Source organism: Haliaeetus albicilla, chromosome Z (assembly GCF_947461875.1).
Source record: "Haliaeetus albicilla chromosome Z, bHalAlb1.1, whole genome shotgun sequence".
Lineage (NCBI taxonomy): Eukaryota > Metazoa > Chordata > Aves > Accipitriformes > Accipitridae > Haliaeetus > Haliaeetus albicilla.
Window position 1 is genome coordinate 70,707,469 of NC_091516.1, and position 20,858 is coordinate 70,728,326.

Below are 20,858 nucleotides of genomic sequence, written 5' to 3' on the forward strand. Positions count from 1 at the left end.
AAGTGCAGTGCCTGACTCGTCACTCCCAGTTATACTGCTTTCTGAGAATCCTGGGGTCCAAAACTGTCAATGAGAGCTTGTGGTACCACAGAGTGTTACTCCTGTTTCTTCACAAATTGCAGGCACTGACTGTCCTCTCTCCAAGCTATTTAACTAACAATCAAGACCCACCATAACCTCCCCCATGCCCAGATACCACCTTGTATGGCTAGAAATCTCTGATCCTTGTTAATGTATGACAGGTCAGTGGACATTCTGGCCAGAAAAGGAAAACACCTCCTCACTAAGTAAACAGAGAGACAAGAAAGTACTTCCCCCTAGAAAACCAGCACGTTCACTTAATCTGTTTGTTTAAGGTTTTGATTTTTTTTTTTTTAAACTCCCTTCCCCATTAATATGGAAATGCTATAAGAAAGGAGCACATTTGCATGGGAATAGTCATTTTCCTCAATTAAAATCAGGGATGTGTGCTGCTGAGTCCAATTGTTTTTTTGCTTATCTTTTGCCAAGTCTGTTCATGAACACATGAAACACACACTTGAGGCTTGTTAGCACCCCAGTCCCCTTCCCCAACTGTGTTGCCTGAAGACTTTTCCTTTTAACAATTAAACTTGTAGCATCCACTTGTAGCTCTGAAATGGAGTACCAACACAACAGAGCAGAAGACATTTAAGTCCCCTGCAAGTCTCCTACCTGGACTTCTTGCCTTGAATTTCTGTAAAGTTTTGCTTAATACTAGGTTAATGAATAAAGGCAAGAAGGGCAGGCTTAGCTTTGTCATGTCATACACTGCTTGTTTCAACTATTAACACGGTTTTGGTGTGGCAAACAGAGTAAATATCTTGCGGAGGAGAGAAAATGCCACCTATCGCATCTGGTAGCTCCGATGGCACAGACAGTTGCTAATTCAAAGATTACCATTTTGTAAAATGCACACAAATCATGATTTCTATACAATTCTACCACAATCTGCCAGTATGATACCATATACCTTGGTACAAAGAGCTTCAGCTTCTGAGAGTTTACCAGTCTCCTCTAGACTGGTAATAGCTTGACATAGACACCAGTCTTCAACAGTCTGGATATAATTATGTGGAAGATTATTTTCTCCAGCTGCAAAAACAGATAAAACACTTAACCGGATTACTGTATATGCTGTAGTGCCATACCATGTCACATGCTCTGTGTATGAGTAATGAAGAACTTTTAGTAGTATTAACCTGACATGGCTTCCTTCATTAGTAGAAACATTAAGAGATAGTAAAATAAAAAGCAGGAAGAGAGGGAAAAAGAATACACCATGTGAGTTAATGGTTTGAGAACATTCAATCAAACATGGAATTTTAATTCCAGTTTTCAGAACACTACAGACGTTGAACAAAGCTGAGACTGAGGTTATCACTCTACTGGAAAAGTTACAGAACTCAAGAATACTTTAGCCTTTCCTGGTAGCAGTGTTCCTGTGCTGTAATACATTCATCCATCCATTTAGGCATCAGAGTTCAGAAGTACTATTATAAAAAAGCATTTGAGGCTTTGCAGGGGAAAGCAAGGTGTGATTAAGTAGTTAACCCTAGCCGTGCATTAGGATTTAGCATTTTTATGTGATAAAATACAGTTATAGCTCAAACCACTACTGAGCAATTCTCAGCTTATTTGCAAGTTTCTAAAATTCAGAAGACTATTGCAAGCTTAGAGCATTTCAGTTTTATTTTATTTTTTTAAATTAGAAAACTTGTATAGCTTACTTTTGGCTGAAACTGTAGCTACAAGTATCATCTCTAGATCTGTTAGCTTCGGCTGAGTATTGTTTAGACAGACAGCAGTGTTTTCAGCATGACACGCTGCCATTAGCACTGCCCAGGCAGAAGGATTATCTAGAAAAGAATGGATAAAGGCAACTCATGTCCATTCTAAATATGCTGGTAATTCATTTAGAATGGTCTTTACCAGATTAAGCATAAAAACATAGTCATCAGTGGAACCACACACTGTAAATAAGAGATAGCAAGAACAAGGCAAGTAATTCAATCAGACCCTTACATCAGCCCAGCCCAAGGCAGCTGATAACTATTTGACTCTAACTAGTAAGATTCTTCAAATTATAAGACAAAGATGCTGTTTCTAAAGCCAGCTAATACATTTTTCACATAGCCACTGGTGTGCCAACCGAATCTGCTAGTTACTTCTGACTCCACAGATTAAACCTATTACTTAGTGCTGCATAACAGGGGCAGCAAAAATCCCAAGATGCTATCCACAGCTTTCAGTCATACAGACTCAGTCTCGTCTGACCACTAGCATGAAAGTTAGGGTGATAGGTGCCTACTTCTAGCGTCAGCAAATTCCAGTGTCAGCTTTACCTTGACCTAGTCCCATGAAGAGCAACTATGAGTTGGAAGAGTGGTCTCTTGTCCTGAACTGGACAGAGCTCAGTTAAAGATTTCACCCATGTAAATTTTCATCTGAAAGATAATGAATTTTGCCAGCAAAATGAAACAAAGCTTGAAGATCTAACAAAGTAAAATGTAAAGTATACTGCTTTTCAACAGCAGACATAGTCTTGCATGTACCTGTAGGGAAGTCACTGAAATTTTTAACTTGCAGCCACACTAATGTATCAGAGCAAAATTACTGCAGAAGAAACAATGTTTTGGTATTTCACTACCAAGTGCAAATTAGCACTTGAAAACCCCACTAGATTTGCACTTCATATATTTAATGAAGATCATCATTTAGTAACAGGAGAACAGTTGCCTATAGTTCATAACCAGCATATTGTAACAGAGCATTTGCAACCCAAATTCTCAAGCTAGAGGAATTTGCTTGTTGTAGCATACTGATTCTGAGGGAACATTTGTTTTTCTTTTTTGTCCAATATACTAAATAATACTTATCTCTTCTCCTGCTGAGGGATTAACAAATTGCCTGTGTGTTCAGAACAAGCCTTGAAACTCCATGATTTTTTTCTTCCTGTTTGGTTTAATTCCCCATGTCTAAACTTGGAATGACAGTTAAAATTTCAACTCTAACCATTCTCCCCAAAACATACACAGATAACCCAAAACAACAAAACGACCCAAGAAAATTAGATTTTTTTGTTAGCACAGTAATTTTGCTTCTGATGGGTAAAAAAATCACTAGTGTGTTTGAGAGCAAGAGTAACCTGGACAGAGGCGGATTGCCTTCTGAATATTTTTCAGAGGATTGTTTTTCTCATCTTCTAACATGTGACATCCTGCTGCCAACTGATTAACTGCAATATTCAGCAGGACTTCCTATAAAACATAACATAAAAGTGACTTAACACTGTAATATAAGTGATCAGATGAAATTAATTTTAGCATTGTTTATGGAATTATAAAATCTCCATTTTAAGAAAGTCAAACCTTTCCATGGTTTACATCAAGTACTTGTGCGATGTTTCCTGCCACAGCTCCCCCCTGCAAGATTGAAAAAAAATAACTGATTTGGTTATATGACTGATGAATTAAGAGATTTTATACAAAATGCAGTGCTGAGATCTTTTTATCTTTGTTAATCAGAAATACAAAGTTTGCACAATGAGATCTTTTCCTTGCCTACAGCAAGATCTCTTTATAAAGAATTAGGAAGAGACAGTCAGGATTAGAGCTTATCCATATGTTGTGTTTCTAATTTTACCCCATATAGGAAGGGGTTTGTTTTCAGGTGCTAATTCTGTTTACATAATTGTCATAAATTAAGACAAAGAGCATTTATTTGGAGAAGAGCTAATAATGAGCATAAAAGCAGCAAGGAAATAGTGTCTAATGTGAAAAGTGAAACTGACTAGATTAATCAAATTCAACGTATGTAAATCCTAATATATATTTATATATACACATACATATGTACAAAACTAAATAAAAAAATTATACCTACTACAGCCTTTTCTTGTTGGAAAAAATCTAGCAGATTTTTTCTGTAAGTTTATTTCAAGAAGATAAAGAACTGCTATGCCATGAAAGATACAAATAATTGGATATATAACTTCAGTATGTACCTGTGTATTGCTCTGCATGTGCTTGTATATGTAGGCCTTAAGCTTTCACATTAACTAGTGAATGTCCATGTACTGAAGGGTGAGGGTTTTTTTAGTCAAACACCACAGACTACTCAGGATGTAAACAGCACACATGTATTACAGCAGCGCACTTACTTTTGCCTTTTGTGATGCATACAGTGGAACTAGTCGAGACAGAAGAGACCAGAGGGCAGGATTATCAGGGTTCCTGGGAAAAGAGCAAAGATATTAGACTTTCTGGTTTAGATATGGACCTAGTCTTCTATGACTCGGTAGGCAGTTGCTATAAATCCCAAATGGATCTTTTTCTATTAGGAAACAACCCAGTGTGGTTCAAAATAGACAGGGGTAGGTAGTAATTTAAAACAAACAACACAATATTGAAGTTATAATGCTGGCTAAAGAAATAAAATGTACAATATGGATATCAATATTCATGGGAGGAAAACAAATAAACTTTAGGACTACAGGTCTTGTCCTTGTAGTGTGAAGAACGAGGAATTTTAATTGCAGTTGGAGAAAAACAATTTCCATAAAGAACCATTTCCGAAAACACTTGGAGAGACTATGATGTGTGTCTTGCTTAAAGGCATTGATAAAAGTTCCCCCTTTCTAGAATGCTAAGGTTAATCAAAACACATTTAAACACAGACATTTAGCTAACGGAATGAACAGCTTCAGAGGCTGTTAAATAAAAGCCCTAGAGACTTTTCTAGGTTCAAGGTTCTGCTACATATGATGAAAAATGCTTTCATAGAACAGTGAACTGTTCTAGCTACCAAAGAAGCCACCAAAACAAAACCAGAAAACCCCAAACAAGCCATGAAAGTTCTGCCATTTGATCCCATAAATCAGAAAGCAAGCTTCTGTCAGCTGATGCTACAACCTTAAGTGAGGACTTCATGTTTGAAAAACAAGAATGCTGCAAGTGAACAGACATTTGTGTACTATCCAATGTAATCAAAGCAACACATTTACGAGTCAATCTAAAGAAAGACAAAATACATACCTATGTACTGCTTTGGAGACTTCTCTCTGGACTGCCACATTTCTACCTTGCAATGCATAAACAGCAGATGCAATAAGGCACCTTTCATAAATCCTATCATCCCCTTTTTCATGCTTCAGTAATTCTTTTAGGGCTGCTGTTGCAAGTGTAGCATCCTGCTTTACCAGTCCTAGTGTGCACAAAGCCTTCAGACTTTCCGTACTAGGTTCCTTTAATGAGCTGTTGAATCAGAGGGAGGGAAGGAGACGCTATTTTGGAGCATAAATTAAATTTACTATTAACATTACAGTACTTGCTACTTGAGTCCTCTTGCTCCTGTGTATCATGTATGGTATACAGAATTAATAGTCTCTCACTTTGGGATTGTGGATCAAGCTAGATCAGTATCCTTGAGGTCTCAGGATATGGAAAACAGCAGTAGCTATGTGCCATTTCAGCACTCAACCTTACAATACATAACTACTTGGCAAGACTCTGACACATTAATTGCCCTTCAGCAACAGCCATATAACGAATGGCAAGAGAAAATGTATTAACACTGATAACTATTTTCTTTTCTTGAAGATGTTTATACTCCTAACTAGTATCAAACCTGAGTTGTAGTGTGCCTATTTACAGCTTTGCAACAGAAATCCAGGAAGGAAAAAGCCAGAAATAAGCCTGCTGCATACAACTGCTCTTTCTGAGAACAGGGATGTTCTGAGAAATTACACCCTGTTTACATGAAGATTTGTTCCAATGTAAGGTATTTTGAGCGTGCTTTCCACCATCTATGAGTTTTAGTACCACTATCAGTTGCACTGTTCCATTCACTTCATTCAGTTTAACCTCATATCAATAGTATTCCAAGCTTTACTGGAGACCTACTAGATACAGTTACTGATTTTCTTCAGCAAATTTTTCTAGTATAGGTGGCAAACTTGAGTTAATCCCCTGATCTTCAACTCTCGTAAAAACAGTGAGCTCAGTACAAACAACCAAAATCAAGGACCTTAACTGATGTACTAGTTGAAGGTGTTCTTACGATAAAGGCAATTCAATAAATTGCAATACACACTGAATGGAGGCAAATAACAAAATAGTGCATGGCAACAGTAATTTGGAGGTACTTTACTGTAACGTCCTAAACGTAACTACAGAATGAAGTGCTGCTTACTTTCACTTACCAGGTGACTATAAGCTCTAATCAAGCTTCTAATATGATTATTTTTGCCTTCAAAAAAAGACAAGAATGTAAACTTCCTATTCTATGTTTTGTTTTCAGTCCCTAGCAAGAAAATTCCCTAGTTGCTGTTAAACATAAACTTGAATAGCCAGCACTATGTCATCTGATGCAAAGGCGCTGCCCTTCGACAAGTTAAGAAGTGTGATTCTATCATATTAGCTATAAAGTCATACTCACTGCTAAAAATCTCTGGGCCAAGCTGGCCATGAGAAAAGAAGAAAGGCGGCTTCTTGTTAAAGGTCCTACTCAGGCCCTTTAAGTCATCTAGCATGAACTTCAGTCAATAAAGATATCTGTGTATTGGACTAGAATGAACCATTTTTGTTCTTATTACTAAAATCGACCATATACATTTGCAGCACTGTGCTTCCAATTCAGATCTAGATATATTCACTATAGTGTTACTTTCCTAAACCATTTACTATGTTTTTTTTCTTTAAATACAAACAACTAATGTCATCTATAAAACTCTCATTGTTGATGTTTATGACAAAAATAGAAGTCTGCAGTGATTAATAGGATGTAGGAAATATCAGGTTCCTAGCTAGTTAATCATCAGTTACTCAGGATTCAGAGTGTACTAGGTCATGGACCTTCACTATTTCAGTAACTTCAGGAGTCTGCTGGCAAGATGGAGACTGTACAGCCACTACTGGAGTTCTCTGTTGACAGAGAGTTGATCCTGAGAGGCTGAGATGTTAGCTCTTAATCCATAGCTGCCAGGAGACTAACAATGATGCGTGGGCTTTTAGCCTCCACAGCTCTGAAAAAAAAGACATTCATCAACAACTGATCCAGATCTGTTTTTTTCATGGGGAAGGTACAAGATTGTCCTTGCCTATGATGGTTGGAACACAACTGTTCTGGAGATTTCTGACTATTTAAACTCAAATTGTTTTCATTAGTCATCTAGATGTCTTACAGCTAAAGAGCAAAAATATTGCCTAGTGCTTAGGACAACTACAGATTAATATTATCTTAAAAGATAAACCTATTAAAATTATCATTCAAGGATATTAGACATCCAAACTGCCCAGCCCACTAACTCTTTCACTCCATACTGCTTTAAGAATATGGAAGAAGACATAGGCCATAAAACAAAACAGGTATATCACATGAATAAACTTAAAAGAACACTGCATCCACCTCAGATACCCCCAAAAGGAAATTTGAGGATTCAGCAGTACAATAAAACAGCACGTATTGATTATTATTCCCTCCACTCACCATTTAAACAGCAGTGTCTCTGCAGTATGCACTCTGTTCTGTTTATACTCTATTATTGCCAAGGCAGTCAGGATATGTGCTTTATCTTGTTCAGACTCAGCAACAGACAAGGCTTTTTCATATGCTGGTAAAAATTGAAGACACAGAATTGAAGTAGGAGAAAAAAATACAATGTTTATAAAGCCTCTAGAAAGGCACAATATTAGAACACACACACAAGGGCACTTTGGTTTCAGGTTTACTGTATTTTCACACTTCAAATCATAGGCAGAAGACAAAAAGGTTGACTAAGACTCTAGAAGTAACTGTATGTTAGGAAACACCAGATTTACAGGGCTGTTTAGAGCCTGGGAATTGTTTAATATGTAGCAAGTGGAAACGGAACTGAAAAGCAGTATTGGGAAATCCAGAAAATGCCTTAAAGAACACAGTTTAAATACTCCCATGACAGTTTATTTATAAAATAGTATTTCAGATGAGCACATATCACTCCAATTAAAAACTGAGAGTTATTTAAAATGCTGAGCTGGCTGCTCCTTCATGAGTGCTTATACTTCTACACTGACAATTCAGTATACTTTTTTGTGAAGTCTCACATCTTAGCAGTACAGAACACGACAATACAGCACTTACAGTTAGCACTAAAGCTAAAGTGCTTTCAACAACACATTAGTCTCCTACCCAGAATTCATATTTCCAGGAAAACCATTTCATTTGAGAACACAGGAAGCTAAAAGCACAACAGCTTAATGGACAAGAATTAAACACTTGAAGAAATGTAGCTTCCCTTTGTACATTTTTATAGTTCTAGCACCCTGCTGAACAGCCTAATGATTAAAGTAGTTGTGGAATTTGTACTTATGCATTAGGACTTGAAAGAGTGAAATAAACTGAACTACAGCTAGGTTGGTCAGACAAATTTTGGTAAGATTCATCTTAGGAGAAGTGTCCGATAATGCTTTGAATTAGGCACATGCTTACCTTTGATACTTTCTTGTAAGAGTCCTTTCTTGAAGTAGGCTAATGCTATCCCTACAATGCCATCAAACTCAGTTAGGGGTATTGATGCATAAACCTCAATGGCCTTATCACACTGACCAAGGGCACTGTAAAAACAAAATAAGTCACTGGTATGAAAGATGTAGCAACAGCTGCTATGATTCCTACAAGCTGTCTTTGCAGACCAGTATCCTCTTTTCTAGAGCAGGTGTAAGCAGACAACTGGAAAGAGCAAGATTAGGACAAGAATGTGCAGCATTCCCCACCCTCCATTACAGCAGTTACTCTCTCCAACTACCTGTTGCATGAAGAATAATTGAAATGAAAAAGTCCTCTCCATCTGCATGACAGCTCTATGTAAGGATGTCACTTAATGGTTAACACAATGGAATAGGAGAAAATAGCAAAGGAGAAATGTGAAAAAAGCAAATCGAAGTATGCATGCATGCAGACAGGCAAGTGCACATACAGAAAGAGCTACAGCAGTCTTCTCCTAAGACCACTATGGAAGAAATTATATAGGACTATGTTTATTAGAACTAGTTATTCGTTACTGGAGCTTTGCTCGTGTGTAAGTTGCACGCAGGAATCACCATGCATACAGCTTGTATGTGAAACTACAGGAAACTGAAGAGTTGCTTCTAAAATCTTCCCTGAACTTAAAGAATGAATTGTCACATTATCACAGCCTACAAGTTCCAGTGTCATGTACAGAAACTTAAGAAGATACAAAGTTTCCCTAGAGAGCTGACAAATATCTAATTAGCAGAGCTCGAGCTATCTCATATCAAAGAGAAGTCTGAAAGTCTTCATTTGTTAAGACTTGTGTCCTGCATTGCCTCAGAACCAGAAGGCAATTGTGAAGGGAACTTTCAATTTTGAATAGGACTGCAGCAGAGAGGGTCATCAGCAGAATGATCGCATACACAACACCCCAACCCCACATGCTTCAGGTTGTACAAGTCAATACAAATTCAAAGGGCAGATAGAAGGGATTTTGAATAAACCTTGAAGCAGCCATTGTATTCAGACTAAGCCTACTACATATCTCAAGTGTGGAGATTGTAAAAAACCCAATTTATTCTGGCGACCATAAAACAGCTACATTGTGTAGACTAAGTTAAGGCACTTAAGTATCAAGCTAAGGATAAGAGAATCACTGGCATGTTATAAACTGTGAAGACATATAGCAATTCCTTGCAATTTGATTATTTTTTTTAAAATACACTACCCATTTCTGGAGCACATACAAAGTTCAGTCAAGCTTGCCTACAGTTAAGAATGATGTTTAATAGATTATTTTTAGCAACCACCTTTCACCTTTCAGCTTCACCCATGTTTTGCACCACCGCATTCACTATATCCAAAGCTGAAGTTAGGGGCTGGGAAAGTAAGCCAACAAACACTTACCACAGTGACCTGCCATAGTTTTGCATTGCTATATTGTATTTCTCGGTATCCTCAGAGTTTTTCAGCAATGAAGCTGCCCTGAAAATAACCACAGTTAAGAATAATTACCATCTGACTACAATATGCATATTTTTACAATAGTTCTCAGAGTGGAATGGACAAATGTTTTATGCAGAAGCTTTTCTATGCTAATTAAGCACAGAGCCTATTTCACTGTTTTAATGCATCAGCAAACATGTTCACCGAACATGGTTTCCTTCGCCACCTCCCCCTACCATTTGAAAAGAAGAGAGAAATAAAAAACAAAACCAAAGCACAAACACCTCCATTAATTAGAATGAGGAAGAGACCAAAACCAAACCCAAGCTTACCAACTCCCCAAATTTCACTTAAATCCAGTACAGTGAATTAGCTAAATGTCCTGGTAAGACACGCAAGCCTCGGAATACCTTTAATTCTCCAGTTCTGTGTTCTGTATTTCTAATTTTGATATAAGAACATCCCCACACCTCTCCTTACTGTACACTTAGTTGAAATGTACTGTTGAATTGAGAAAGTAAGGTTTACTAAAGGAAATGAAAAACCCTTAAGTTTTTCAGCTGGTGGATGGAAAAAGAGGTCAAGGAGCTTCTATCAGGAAACTTTCCAAGGGTTTAAGTTTACCTTTCATAGGCGTCTGTTGCCTGCCTTTTTAGATGCAGATACTCATTCAAATAACCAAGCATTGTGAAAGCTGATGCATCGTCTGGATTTCTTTCTAGAAAATCAGAATTGACAATATAGGAGAACATCATCAGAAAGAGCTGTGAAAAAGCATTACAAAAACATTGGTACATTGATGCTACAGTGTATGCATATATACAAAACAAATTGCCAAGTGCTTCTGTCAGTTGCTCACTGGAATCATTTTGACAGGCGGCAGGCAAATACAGAAGAGATATGAAGCCCCACAACATGACATCAGGTTAGCTCAAAAATGTTTAAAATCTTATGACACAGCACTAATGCACTCAATGTATTTTAAGTTTTTCAGGCCACAGTGGTTTGGTTTTTGTAATGAAATAGGAAACTATTCAGCTTGTATTGACTCTAGTAAAATACTAGTAGAATCTTACGGTTTATTTTTAATACTACAACTTTGAAATGCTTATTAGTAGCTAAGGCACAGATTTGTCAGCTGTTATCTCATCTCAGACTTCTAACCTTTTCTCCCAGACTAGGAAGGATGACGTAGGCCCCTCCTGCAGTCCATTTAAGAACAGGGATTGCATAGACAAACACAGCCTCACATCTACCTCATTTTAAATGCTTGCACCTTATTTTGTAGCTCTCAAAAATCAGCAACAGATTACTCATCAAAGCATTTACTTACGGTAATAGATGCAGATTAATGAAAATCCACATTTGTTCTATCTACCTTCCCAGCTAGACATACACAAGACTACCCCAACAGGGAGGCCACACTGGCTCGGAGCCATGCCCAAGAACACGGTCCGTCTCCTACTGAAGGTTAACACAATCATATGCTTGAGGTGATGGAGTTACGCAGCATCCAGCAGCAGGCTTCTGCCAAACATCACAGCACAGGGGCAGAGGAACTAGCATCTATCTGCACCTATGCATACAGACTCACCCAAAGGAAGTCTGATAGCAAACACCTGATGACAAGCATGACAAAGCTCTGCTCCTTATTTTGATCAGTCTTTGAAACAAAATCTGATGGAACGAGTAGGCAGGCAGAACTCGCATCTATTTCATCTTTGTGTGATAACAAAAATCAGTGGCCCACTTACCCTGTTTTGGTTACTTACTTTACAGTTCAAAAGCCTCTTCCCAACCTGGACAGATCACTCTGCCAGAAGTAGTACAGGTGTCACCGTTCACTCTGAATGCATCTATTAGGCTTGACAGGTTAGTGAGGCATTTAAATTACCTACCTGTATATTTGTTCAAGACCACCTGGGCTGCTGGAATAGCATTCATTTGAACAATGTTGTACAGATATAGTTCAGTGTTTCTGTTGCTTTTATCCTGCAGCGTTGAACATACCCAGTGGGCATAGCCTTTTGCTCCCTCAGTCTCAAGAAACAAACAAAAAACCCCAAAACAGGAGTCATTAAACCTGCTCAAGCAACAGTGAAATACAGATTATAGTAACAATTCTGTGTTTTAAGGCAGAGTCATGGCTAAAAATCTGCATCAGTGTTAAGCAGGAGAAGAAAACACCAAACTGAATTAGTCCACACAGTTTTAACTTGTCCTTTGGGCAAAGAGAATTCTTACAGTAGCATATCACCTCCTGCACTGAAGGGATGAGATATGAAAAAGCTATAAAAGAGTGTAAAGTCCTCCACTTTCTTAGAACTCAGGGTACTGGCAATATCCTTGCTGTCTCCTGGAATAGTTATAATTTATGCCTTTGATCTCTGTCCAGTTCTGTGGAACATCAAGACATTCATGACTTACAGAGCTGATTTCTTGGACCACTGGGACTAAAGCACTTAATAAAATATCTACCTGCTATTCAGTGCCAGCACAGGCCAGGAACAACAACATGGAATTCAGACAATCTCATCTGGAACATGACCATAACTATTTCATCATTCAAGACATGCCTATATTTTAAAAAATTACATCACCTAAGTAGAGAGATGAGATATGCAGAAACTTCATGATGATACAAATGTTATACTTACATGCATACTGAGTTCAGTTGTGTGCCTGAAGAGATCCATAGTATCATAGCTGCCTACTGCCTCTGCAATAAGAGCCTACAGAGAAGCAAGGGTTGCTGTGGTCAGGTACTTTAAAAATTATGACATTGACATAAACTCAGCACATGTTACTTCAGGTACATCTTAGGCATTTAACATGAAGACACATTCTTTTCTTCATACTCTCCCAGAAACATTGGTTTTAAGAATAAAATGAACACAATTAAAAGGAGCGCAAGCAGTTTCCACTGTATCAGTACTTGAAACTTAAGGTCTGCTGCTACTACTTTACATTCTTAGGACAAAGATTTTGTGGGTATTAGCACAACTTATAACATCATCTGATAGGAGTTGAATCTCGACATGTGATGGTGTTAGTTCTTCCCTAGAATCCAGTTTCAATTAGATACTATTAGCAGGTCAGCAGCATGGAATTACGATGTGTACCTACAGCGATCATAGAAGTATTCCTACTATTCACGGATGGCCTAAATACCAGCGGGAGCATATCCAACCCTCAGTGGCAAGGGGAGGAAGGGACTTCCCAGGAATTAAGAACTGCTTTTGTTGCAGGTACCTTAGAGATTAACTCTTTCTAACAGTGGCGTTAGAAGCGGGGGCTGAGAAGAGAGTTAAGCAGTGCCATATAATGAGCTAAAGGTACAGCTGAAGCTGAAATAACTAGCACCTTATGAAGATGGTGCTTTGTTGACAATCCTCAATAAAAAGCTTCAGAGCACAAACACTGATTGTCTTTTCAATAGCTAGTTTCTTACAGAACTCATAATATCATCCAAAAAAACATACAAAGGTATTTGATGAATGTAGCTTCCATTATATTACCACTATGGAAATGAAGAGTCCCATCCACCTTCAGGACAAGTAGAAGCTCGCTTTACTTAAAACATTTAATTTTTAGGAACATGCTTAAGTGCCAATTATTAGGATGGAGTCCAAGTCCTCTCTTTGACTAACAACTGGTTTTGGTGCACAGTATTACGATTTTTCGTCATCTTACCTGCCCAATCCAACACAGTAAGTAAGAAGGCTCCAGAGACTGGGCTACCTTGAAGGCTTCATGAGCTTGCTGTAGAATCAAAGACAGAAGTGCTATTGTACTGTCTGGCATAGTAACAGAGCACTTTTGAGTATACACAGGTGTTGACATGCGGTAGTATTGGAAGAGATTTCATGGACAAAATCAGGTCACTACTAAAAACACCTCCTGTGCCATGGAGAACAATCCATTGCCCAGAGAAATAAACCAGTTTAGTCTTATTTAAAAAAAAAAAAAAGATAAATAAAAAATATCTTTACAAGATCAAAGTTCCCATCCCTTCCAAATATATTTCCTTCTTGAAACAGTTCAGCAGCTAGATTACCCCTTAGAACAACTATTACTTTAAAATCTGACTCTTGGATGATCCAGTTTTGGAAATTTGCTTTTCCTTCATGCAAAAAGTTAAAAAAACACATTTTCAAAATGGTAAAACTGATCACCACCCACACATTATCTTTTCCCGATGTATTGCTTATGTTTAGAGTTCCTCCCCAAAGTGGCATAAAGTGAACAAAGTCTTAGCATTAGTAGTCTCAGCAGTAAGCAGTCTGCAGTACCCAAGCTATTTTTATTAAAAATAATTCTGACAATCACATTTCCAATTAAACAAAATTTCTGTAATTCTGACCAGCAAATAGGATAGGATTTAGTTTTACTTGCATGAGAACTCTGGACTTCACTTAAGATGTACTCTAATTTTTCTCCAGAGAAACTCTGAAGGTTACACAGAATTACAATAAATCGTACGATATGCTGATGAGCAGAAAGTAGCTACTTATGGGAAACTCAAACTCAAAGCTTAGTTTGTGACTTACAATTAAAATACTTCTTGGTCAAACCTGGTGTGCATTGGTTTGATTAACTACTTCTCAGTCCTTCCAAATACTTTTCATTCTATCCGGTTGGTTGGAAAGCAACCTCACCAATCCAGAAGAAGTTCACTTATCTTCTCCAGAACAAATATTTAATTCATTGGTGTGCCTTAAGTAAGGCACAGGTGCCAATTTTATTTCATTCAAAGGAACTACATTTCTTGAATCTGAGAGGGGCATTCTTCACTGTTTGCCCACACTCCTGTCCCCATACATTCCCTTAAAAAAAGAAATGGAAAGGGAAACAGTATCTGAGGATGGGAAAGAATGTTACCTCAATGTTTCCAGTTGCCAGATACAAAACCCCCAAGTTGGACCAGGCAACAACATTCTAGAAAGAAAAAAAAAAAGTTAAAACCAATGTATTATTACTATATTCAAAAATAACACTGCATCAGGGGAAAAAAGTTTTAAATGCCCACTTGAAACAGATGGCAGCTGCCTACAGCACTTACGATTTGCTCAGCTTGAACAGATTTGATGAACGAATGTTGAGCAAGAGCATAATTCCCAATAGCTGGCGGGGGGAAAACAAAAAAAGGAGAGCTAGATCTAACTGAATTTCATAAACACCATTAGTCAAGTTGCCTTCTAATTTAAGATATTATGGAGCTAGGGGTTTCACTGAAGACTTACCACTACAGGAAGCAACTACACCAAGTGCATTCCAATAAAGATGATTTTTGCTGTCAAGCCTCACAGCTTTTTTGAGACACTGGAAGAAAATCAAATGTGGATTATATCACTAGAAAAGCAAAAATTAAGACTTTATGCACTTACTTATTCAGAGATGTAGATTTTATTGAGGATAGAAAGAGTATGCAGACAAGCACCAACACCAATTTAAATTTTGAAGAACGTAACAGGAAAACCAGGCAATACCTGTAAAGACTTCTCTAGCAGTTCACTGATTTCATTCATGTCAGTGCCCACCGCTGTGAGGTGCTCTGCTTGTCGATAATAATTTATTCCAAGATCACACCATATGCTAGGCAAAGCCATCAGTTGTAAAGCTCTGCTGTAACACCTACAGAAACATGAATCACAGAAGCATTAATCCAAGCCTCTCTACATGAAGAGCAGAAAGATGAAAAAACATTCAAAAGAGTGCTTAAAAACCTAAACAGAGCAAACATGCATAAATACAAACAAAACCAGACAAGAATAGAAAGCAAACAACAACTAACTGATTTTCATTCAGACAGTTATCTTCACAGAATCTGTCCTGGTCTAAAGGCAGTCTGTAGTGCCCACCACTTGTGAAGCCATAGATGTGCATTAAATCAAAGCTGTGTCAGTTGCAATATGCATGCTTTTACTTAAAAAAAACATCAGTCATTTTTACAGTTAATCAGACCTCCCCTAGGAAGTATTTGACTTCACCTATTGTGCTTGAGATTTACTAAGCAGCTGCATTTCTTGCCTTACACATCCAACTGCACAAAGCTCAGAGGGAGTCACAAAAGAGGCTACAGAAATACTACAAATGTTTTCTACCATCATGAGCTTCCAGGGCCAGAAACAAGGAACTCCCTCTTCCAATGTACTCTAGACCCGACACCTAGGGCAAGATTTGATGACATTTTTATAAGGAAGAAGTACAGACAGAAAGCGTAAAGTATTATCTTGGACTTTAGTAGTCCTGGGAGAATTAGCAATCACTGCAACCACTCCATTTAGAGGTGCAATTTGTTGAATGACAAGCAGGATGTAGCCATGCTCTGGAGACAGAAACAAGGAGAAGAGCAGGTGCTAGATGAAGTGTTCACAGCCACTCTGGCAATTCAGGAAACATACCCTGAGATGAGTAGTGCAATTTGGAAGAAGCATGAGACTTTATTTACCACCTCATTTATCTTTGCTCAATATGCAGGTGTCGACAGATCAGCGTGTCCTTCATTTTCTAGAAATTAAATAGTCTAGAATACTTAAAACTCTATAGAGTCTCAAGCTGCATAGAAACTCTTGATAACAAAAAATTATTACCTTCCTCCCAGTCTGAGCAGCTCGCTTTTCTTCAGCATCTGTTTGCCTGCATTTTTACCCAGAAGGGATCCTAGAACTTGAACATTCACTTTGGTTGGTGAAATAACATGCACGCTAGTACAGGTATCTCCGAGCAGTTTCCAGAGGCAAGATACATCAGGACGATGCTTTGTTGCCCTGTAATTAATGATATAGAAAACACACACAACACCCATTCAGACACTTCAATATCCTTTTCTGAAAGAGAGTTTGCTACTTCGAAGTGGCACAAAACTTCAAATTTAATTAATCAATATGCTGTTTGATTTTTTAAATTCAGTTTTCCTCCTATTCAAGCTATAGGTCTAAAGGTCAAAAATAACCAAAAAAAGAGAAACTACAAAATGTCAATGTATCCCAACTTTGTTGGGACTAAGAGTCAGTTCTGAAAACTGGCCATTACCTATCAACATGTCAACTGACTACACCCACTCTTGCATTTCAGAGCACTATCATATTATATTGACAGGACTCATCTGCAGAAATCTGATGGACCTTCTCCTATAACAGCAGCTATCCCAAGATTTAATTTAGGACAGTAAAGCATTTTGCATGAAATGCAAAACAAAAAGATTGAGGGACGGAAGTAACAATTTGCTCTCATCCACCATTTTTGGTAGAAGTCCCCTCCTCCCAGCCCCATATATACGGGAGGACTGCTGGAGGAAACTGTGTGTCATTTCACACTTGCGTTACAATCAAATGACTGTATCTTTAAACAGAAAAAACAAAACTCCATAATTACCATTCATTTAAGCAGCGTAAGTCCAGAATGTATTATACAAACCATTTCAATAAGCACATTCTTACTCCTAGATTAGAAGCCTGGTCCATTTGATTTAGTTTAACTGAAAATGCTGAAACACTTATTCTTCTGCCTGTCAACCCACAATCCCAGTGGAAATTAAATAAATGAATATTTAGTACTAACCTTGTAAAAAATTCAAGAGCCTGCTCTATGAAATCCACAGCCTTCCTATCAAGATAGTTATCAAGGGCTGATCTTGCCAGCATGAGATAGCACTCACCAAGTCCTGAAAATAAGAGAAAATATCCTCTATGAAAAGAGATGATTTTATGATATGCTTGATAAAGGAGGAGGGGTGGAAGGGTGGAAGCCTGCTCAGTGTTCTGCTTGATATAAAGATTTATGCCCTGCACAGGTTACACCAAAAGCAAAAGACCCACAGTGCTCATAACAGAGACTTTGCTTTTAACCTACCCTGTCAAGTGTGAACAGCAGAATAATTTGAATATTAAAATAAACCTGATTAATTATAAAACCCATAGCACTTAAGCTTTGGGTTTGTCCTCAAATATTAAGTAAAGCCCTCATGAGAAATCTGCTTGGCATTGGTAAGTCTTTGACAAATACACCAACTTTCAGTTCATACGAGTGAAAAATTGTTGCCAAAACACAAAAAGAAGAATGAATGTCAAGGTAGGCGAAAGGGGAAGTCTTTGAAGAGGACTTGAAGAATTTACTTCACATGGTGTATTTGATCTGGCTGAGATGTAGTTAATTTTCCCCACAGCAGCCCTCATAGTGCTGTACTCTGTATTGGTAGCTAGAAAGGCGTTAATAACACACCAGCGTTTTGGCTGCTGCTGAGCAGTGCTTGCACAGCATCAAGGCTGTCTCTCCAACATTCCGCCCTCATTCAGGAGGCTGGGAGTGGGCAAGATCTCGTGAGGGGACAGAGCCAGGACAGCCGACCCAAGCTGACCAAAGGGATATTCCATACCATATGATGTCTGCTCAGCAATAAAAGCTAAGAGAAAGGAGCAGGGGGAGGGGGCATTTGTTATTAGGACATTTGTCTTCTGGAGCAACTGCTAAGCATACTGAAGCCCTACTTCCCAGGAAGTGGCTAGACATCGCCTGCTGACGGGAAGCAGAGAATAAATCTTTTGTTTTCCTCTGCTTCCACACACAGCCTTTGCTTTTGCTTTATTAAACTGCATTTATCTTAACCCACAAGATTTTTCCATTTTATTCTCTCCTCTGCCCCCATCCTGCTGAGAAATGGAGTGATAGAGAGGCTTGGTGGGCACTTGGCATCCAGCCAAGGTCAACCCACCACATAGGGAAATAAATCCAACTGTTAAAAAGGAACTGCATCTAATGCCACCACTTCTAGCATTTTGGAAACAAGATAACTGCTTGGTTTACACTCTTGCTGGCACCAGCACTGACTCTGTCTGGCAGTAAGTCACTGGCTATGAGTACCACTCATTCTCAGCATTATTTTCACAGTTCTGAAGCTGCTTCCCTCATGCTATCGTACCCTGTACCTTTACCAAACTACTAATCCCAGCAGTCATGTTTTGCAAGCATCTTTATCTTGTCCCCCCTAGGTATTTCTGTCCCAAGATCATGAGCTTCTCAGATGTCAAGAAGCTCTGTAATCTAAAAACAAAATTGATTTTATTCCCCAGAGTTACACATTAAAAGATATGCTGGAGCAGAGGCAGAATAAACATACCACTTAGTAACACAAAAATAAAATACATCAAAAAGATGCATTCAAGTAACATCACTATAGTCATTCTCTCACCTACTAGGAGACTATGCTTCCAACAACTCAATTCAGAAACTGTCTAAACTGATCAGAACAGTACCAAAAGAACACTGATGCATGTTTCAGAGAGTTTTAAGAACAGCCACAAAAGATAGCATACCAGACAAAATATTAAACAGTCTCTAAGAAGGTGAAGACTGTTTTAAGACTTGAAGTAGGATCTGGAGCTAATAAATCAGAGATTAGGATGAGAGGGATTATGAGAGAAAATTTAGGAGATTTAAGAAAAGAATAAGTATAGAGGCAACTATAGCGGGGGAGAAACCTTGATACTATGTGCTTATGTCCTTTCTAAGCATTTTATTCCAGGTAACGCTGTCAACTGTCACCTGTGTCACAGACACTAAAAAAGCCATACGCACATGCACACTTCTATACAATACCTTTGCAAACTGCTGCTGCAGTCAGCTTCTTCCCCTACAACTAGTAAAACTGCCCATCCACAACACTCTCCAACTCCATCATGGAGCTTTTGCCATGTCACTTCAGCCTGGCAATCTCCAAGTGACAAAATTATACAGGAGGAGGTAGACGGACAACCACCCTGTGGCCCTTTCAGATGAAAACCTTACTGTTGCAGTAGTAACCCAACACTTCTTAGCCTTACAAGAATCAGCTTACATTCACCCCCAAATCAAAAGGCCTTACACACAACAGAACACCTGTAACTTAAAAATTCATACCAGTACCAAGCAGCAAACAGCATCTATTTCAGATGGATGTATGGGGTCAGAATGACTGAAGACTAAGTGGCAGGAAGAATGTGAACCAAACAGTTATTCATTGGCTATCAAAAGTTTATATCCTCCAAATATTATATATCTTGATGTATTGGGTTTGTGTGGCAAGGTTTTGGTAGCGGGGGGGGTTACAGGGGTGGCTTCTGTGAGAAGCTGCTGGAAGCTTCCCCCACATCCGACAGAGCCAATGCCAGGCAGCTCCAAGACGGACCTGGGGCTGACCAAGGCCAAGCCCATCAGCAATAGTGGTATTTAAGAAGGAAAAAAAGTTGCAGGGCACACAGAAAAGGCAGCCAGAGAGAGGGTGAGAACATGTAAGAGAAACAACTCTGCAGACACCAAGGTCAGTGAAGAAGGGGGGGAGGAGATGCTCCAGGCACCAGAGCAGAGATTCCCTTGCAGCCTGTGGGGAAGACCATGGTGAAGCAGGCTGTCCCCCTGCAGCCCAGGGAGGTCCACAGTGGAGCATATCTCCACCTGCAGTCTGGAGAGGACCCCACGCTGGAGCAGGGGGATGTACCCGAAGGAGGCTGTGACCCTGTGGGAAGTCCGTGCTGGAGCAGGCTCCTGGCAGGACCTGTGGATCTGTGGAGAGAGGAGCCCATGGAGCAGGTTTTCTGGCAGGACTTGTGACCCCGCAGGGGACCCACGCTGGAGCAGTCTGTGCCTGAAGGACTGCACACCATGGAAGGGACCCATGCTGGAGCAGTTTGTGAAGAACTGCAGCCCGTGGGAAGGACCCACATTGGAGAAGTTCGTGGAGGACTGTCTCCTGTGGGAGGGACCCCACACTGGAGCAGGGGAAGAGTGTGATGAGTCCTGCCCCTGAAGAGGACGAAGCGGCAGAGATAATGTGTGATGAACTGACCATAAACCCCATTCCGTGTCCCCCCGTGCTGCTGGGGTGGGTAGGTACAGAATCCAGGAGTGAAGTTGTGCCCAGAAAGAAG

At 39.1% G+C, this 20,858-nt stretch overlaps 1 protein-coding gene across 6 annotated transcripts in view; it reads right to left on the reverse strand.

Annotated features, from left to right (window-relative positions):
* The window catches only part of SKIC3 (SKI3 subunit of superkiller complex), a 52,850-nt gene that overhangs the window by 10,596 nt on the left and 21,396 nt on the right, over nucleotides 1-20,858 (reverse strand). For all 6 annotated transcript variants that reach the window (XR_011323276.1, XM_069776500.1, XM_069776503.1 and 3 more), the window contains exons 19-37: nucleotides 17,518-17,620; nucleotides 16,548-16,724; nucleotides 15,444-15,588; nucleotides 15,198-15,276; nucleotides 15,017-15,078; nucleotides 14,836-14,892; nucleotides 13,648-13,716; nucleotides 12,612-12,686; nucleotides 11,853-11,994; nucleotides 10,579-10,672; nucleotides 9,916-9,993; nucleotides 8,488-8,612; nucleotides 7,507-7,630; nucleotides 5,055-5,273; nucleotides 4,181-4,253; nucleotides 3,390-3,443; nucleotides 3,167-3,278; nucleotides 1,749-1,877; nucleotides 992-1,113 (exon numbers count right to left, since the gene is read on the reverse strand). Coding sequence is in view for 5 of the 6 variants with exons in the window: in XM_069776500.1 (XP_069632601.1) it covers nucleotides 992-1,113; nucleotides 1,749-1,877; nucleotides 3,167-3,278; nucleotides 3,390-3,443; nucleotides 4,181-4,253; nucleotides 5,055-5,273; nucleotides 7,507-7,630; nucleotides 8,488-8,612; nucleotides 9,916-9,993; nucleotides 10,579-10,672; nucleotides 11,853-11,994; nucleotides 12,612-12,686; nucleotides 13,648-13,716; nucleotides 14,836-14,892; nucleotides 15,017-15,078; nucleotides 15,198-15,276; nucleotides 15,444-15,588; nucleotides 16,548-16,724; nucleotides 17,518-17,620 (2,039 nt within the window). In the remaining variant the exon portion in view is untranslated. The remainder of the gene's footprint in view (nucleotides 1-991; nucleotides 1,114-1,748; nucleotides 1,878-3,166; nucleotides 3,279-3,389; nucleotides 3,444-4,180; nucleotides 4,254-5,054; nucleotides 5,274-7,506; nucleotides 7,631-8,487; nucleotides 8,613-9,915; nucleotides 9,994-10,578; nucleotides 10,673-11,852; nucleotides 11,995-12,611; nucleotides 12,687-13,647; nucleotides 13,717-14,835; nucleotides 14,893-15,016; nucleotides 15,079-15,197; nucleotides 15,277-15,443; nucleotides 15,589-16,547; nucleotides 16,725-17,517; nucleotides 17,621-20,858) is intronic.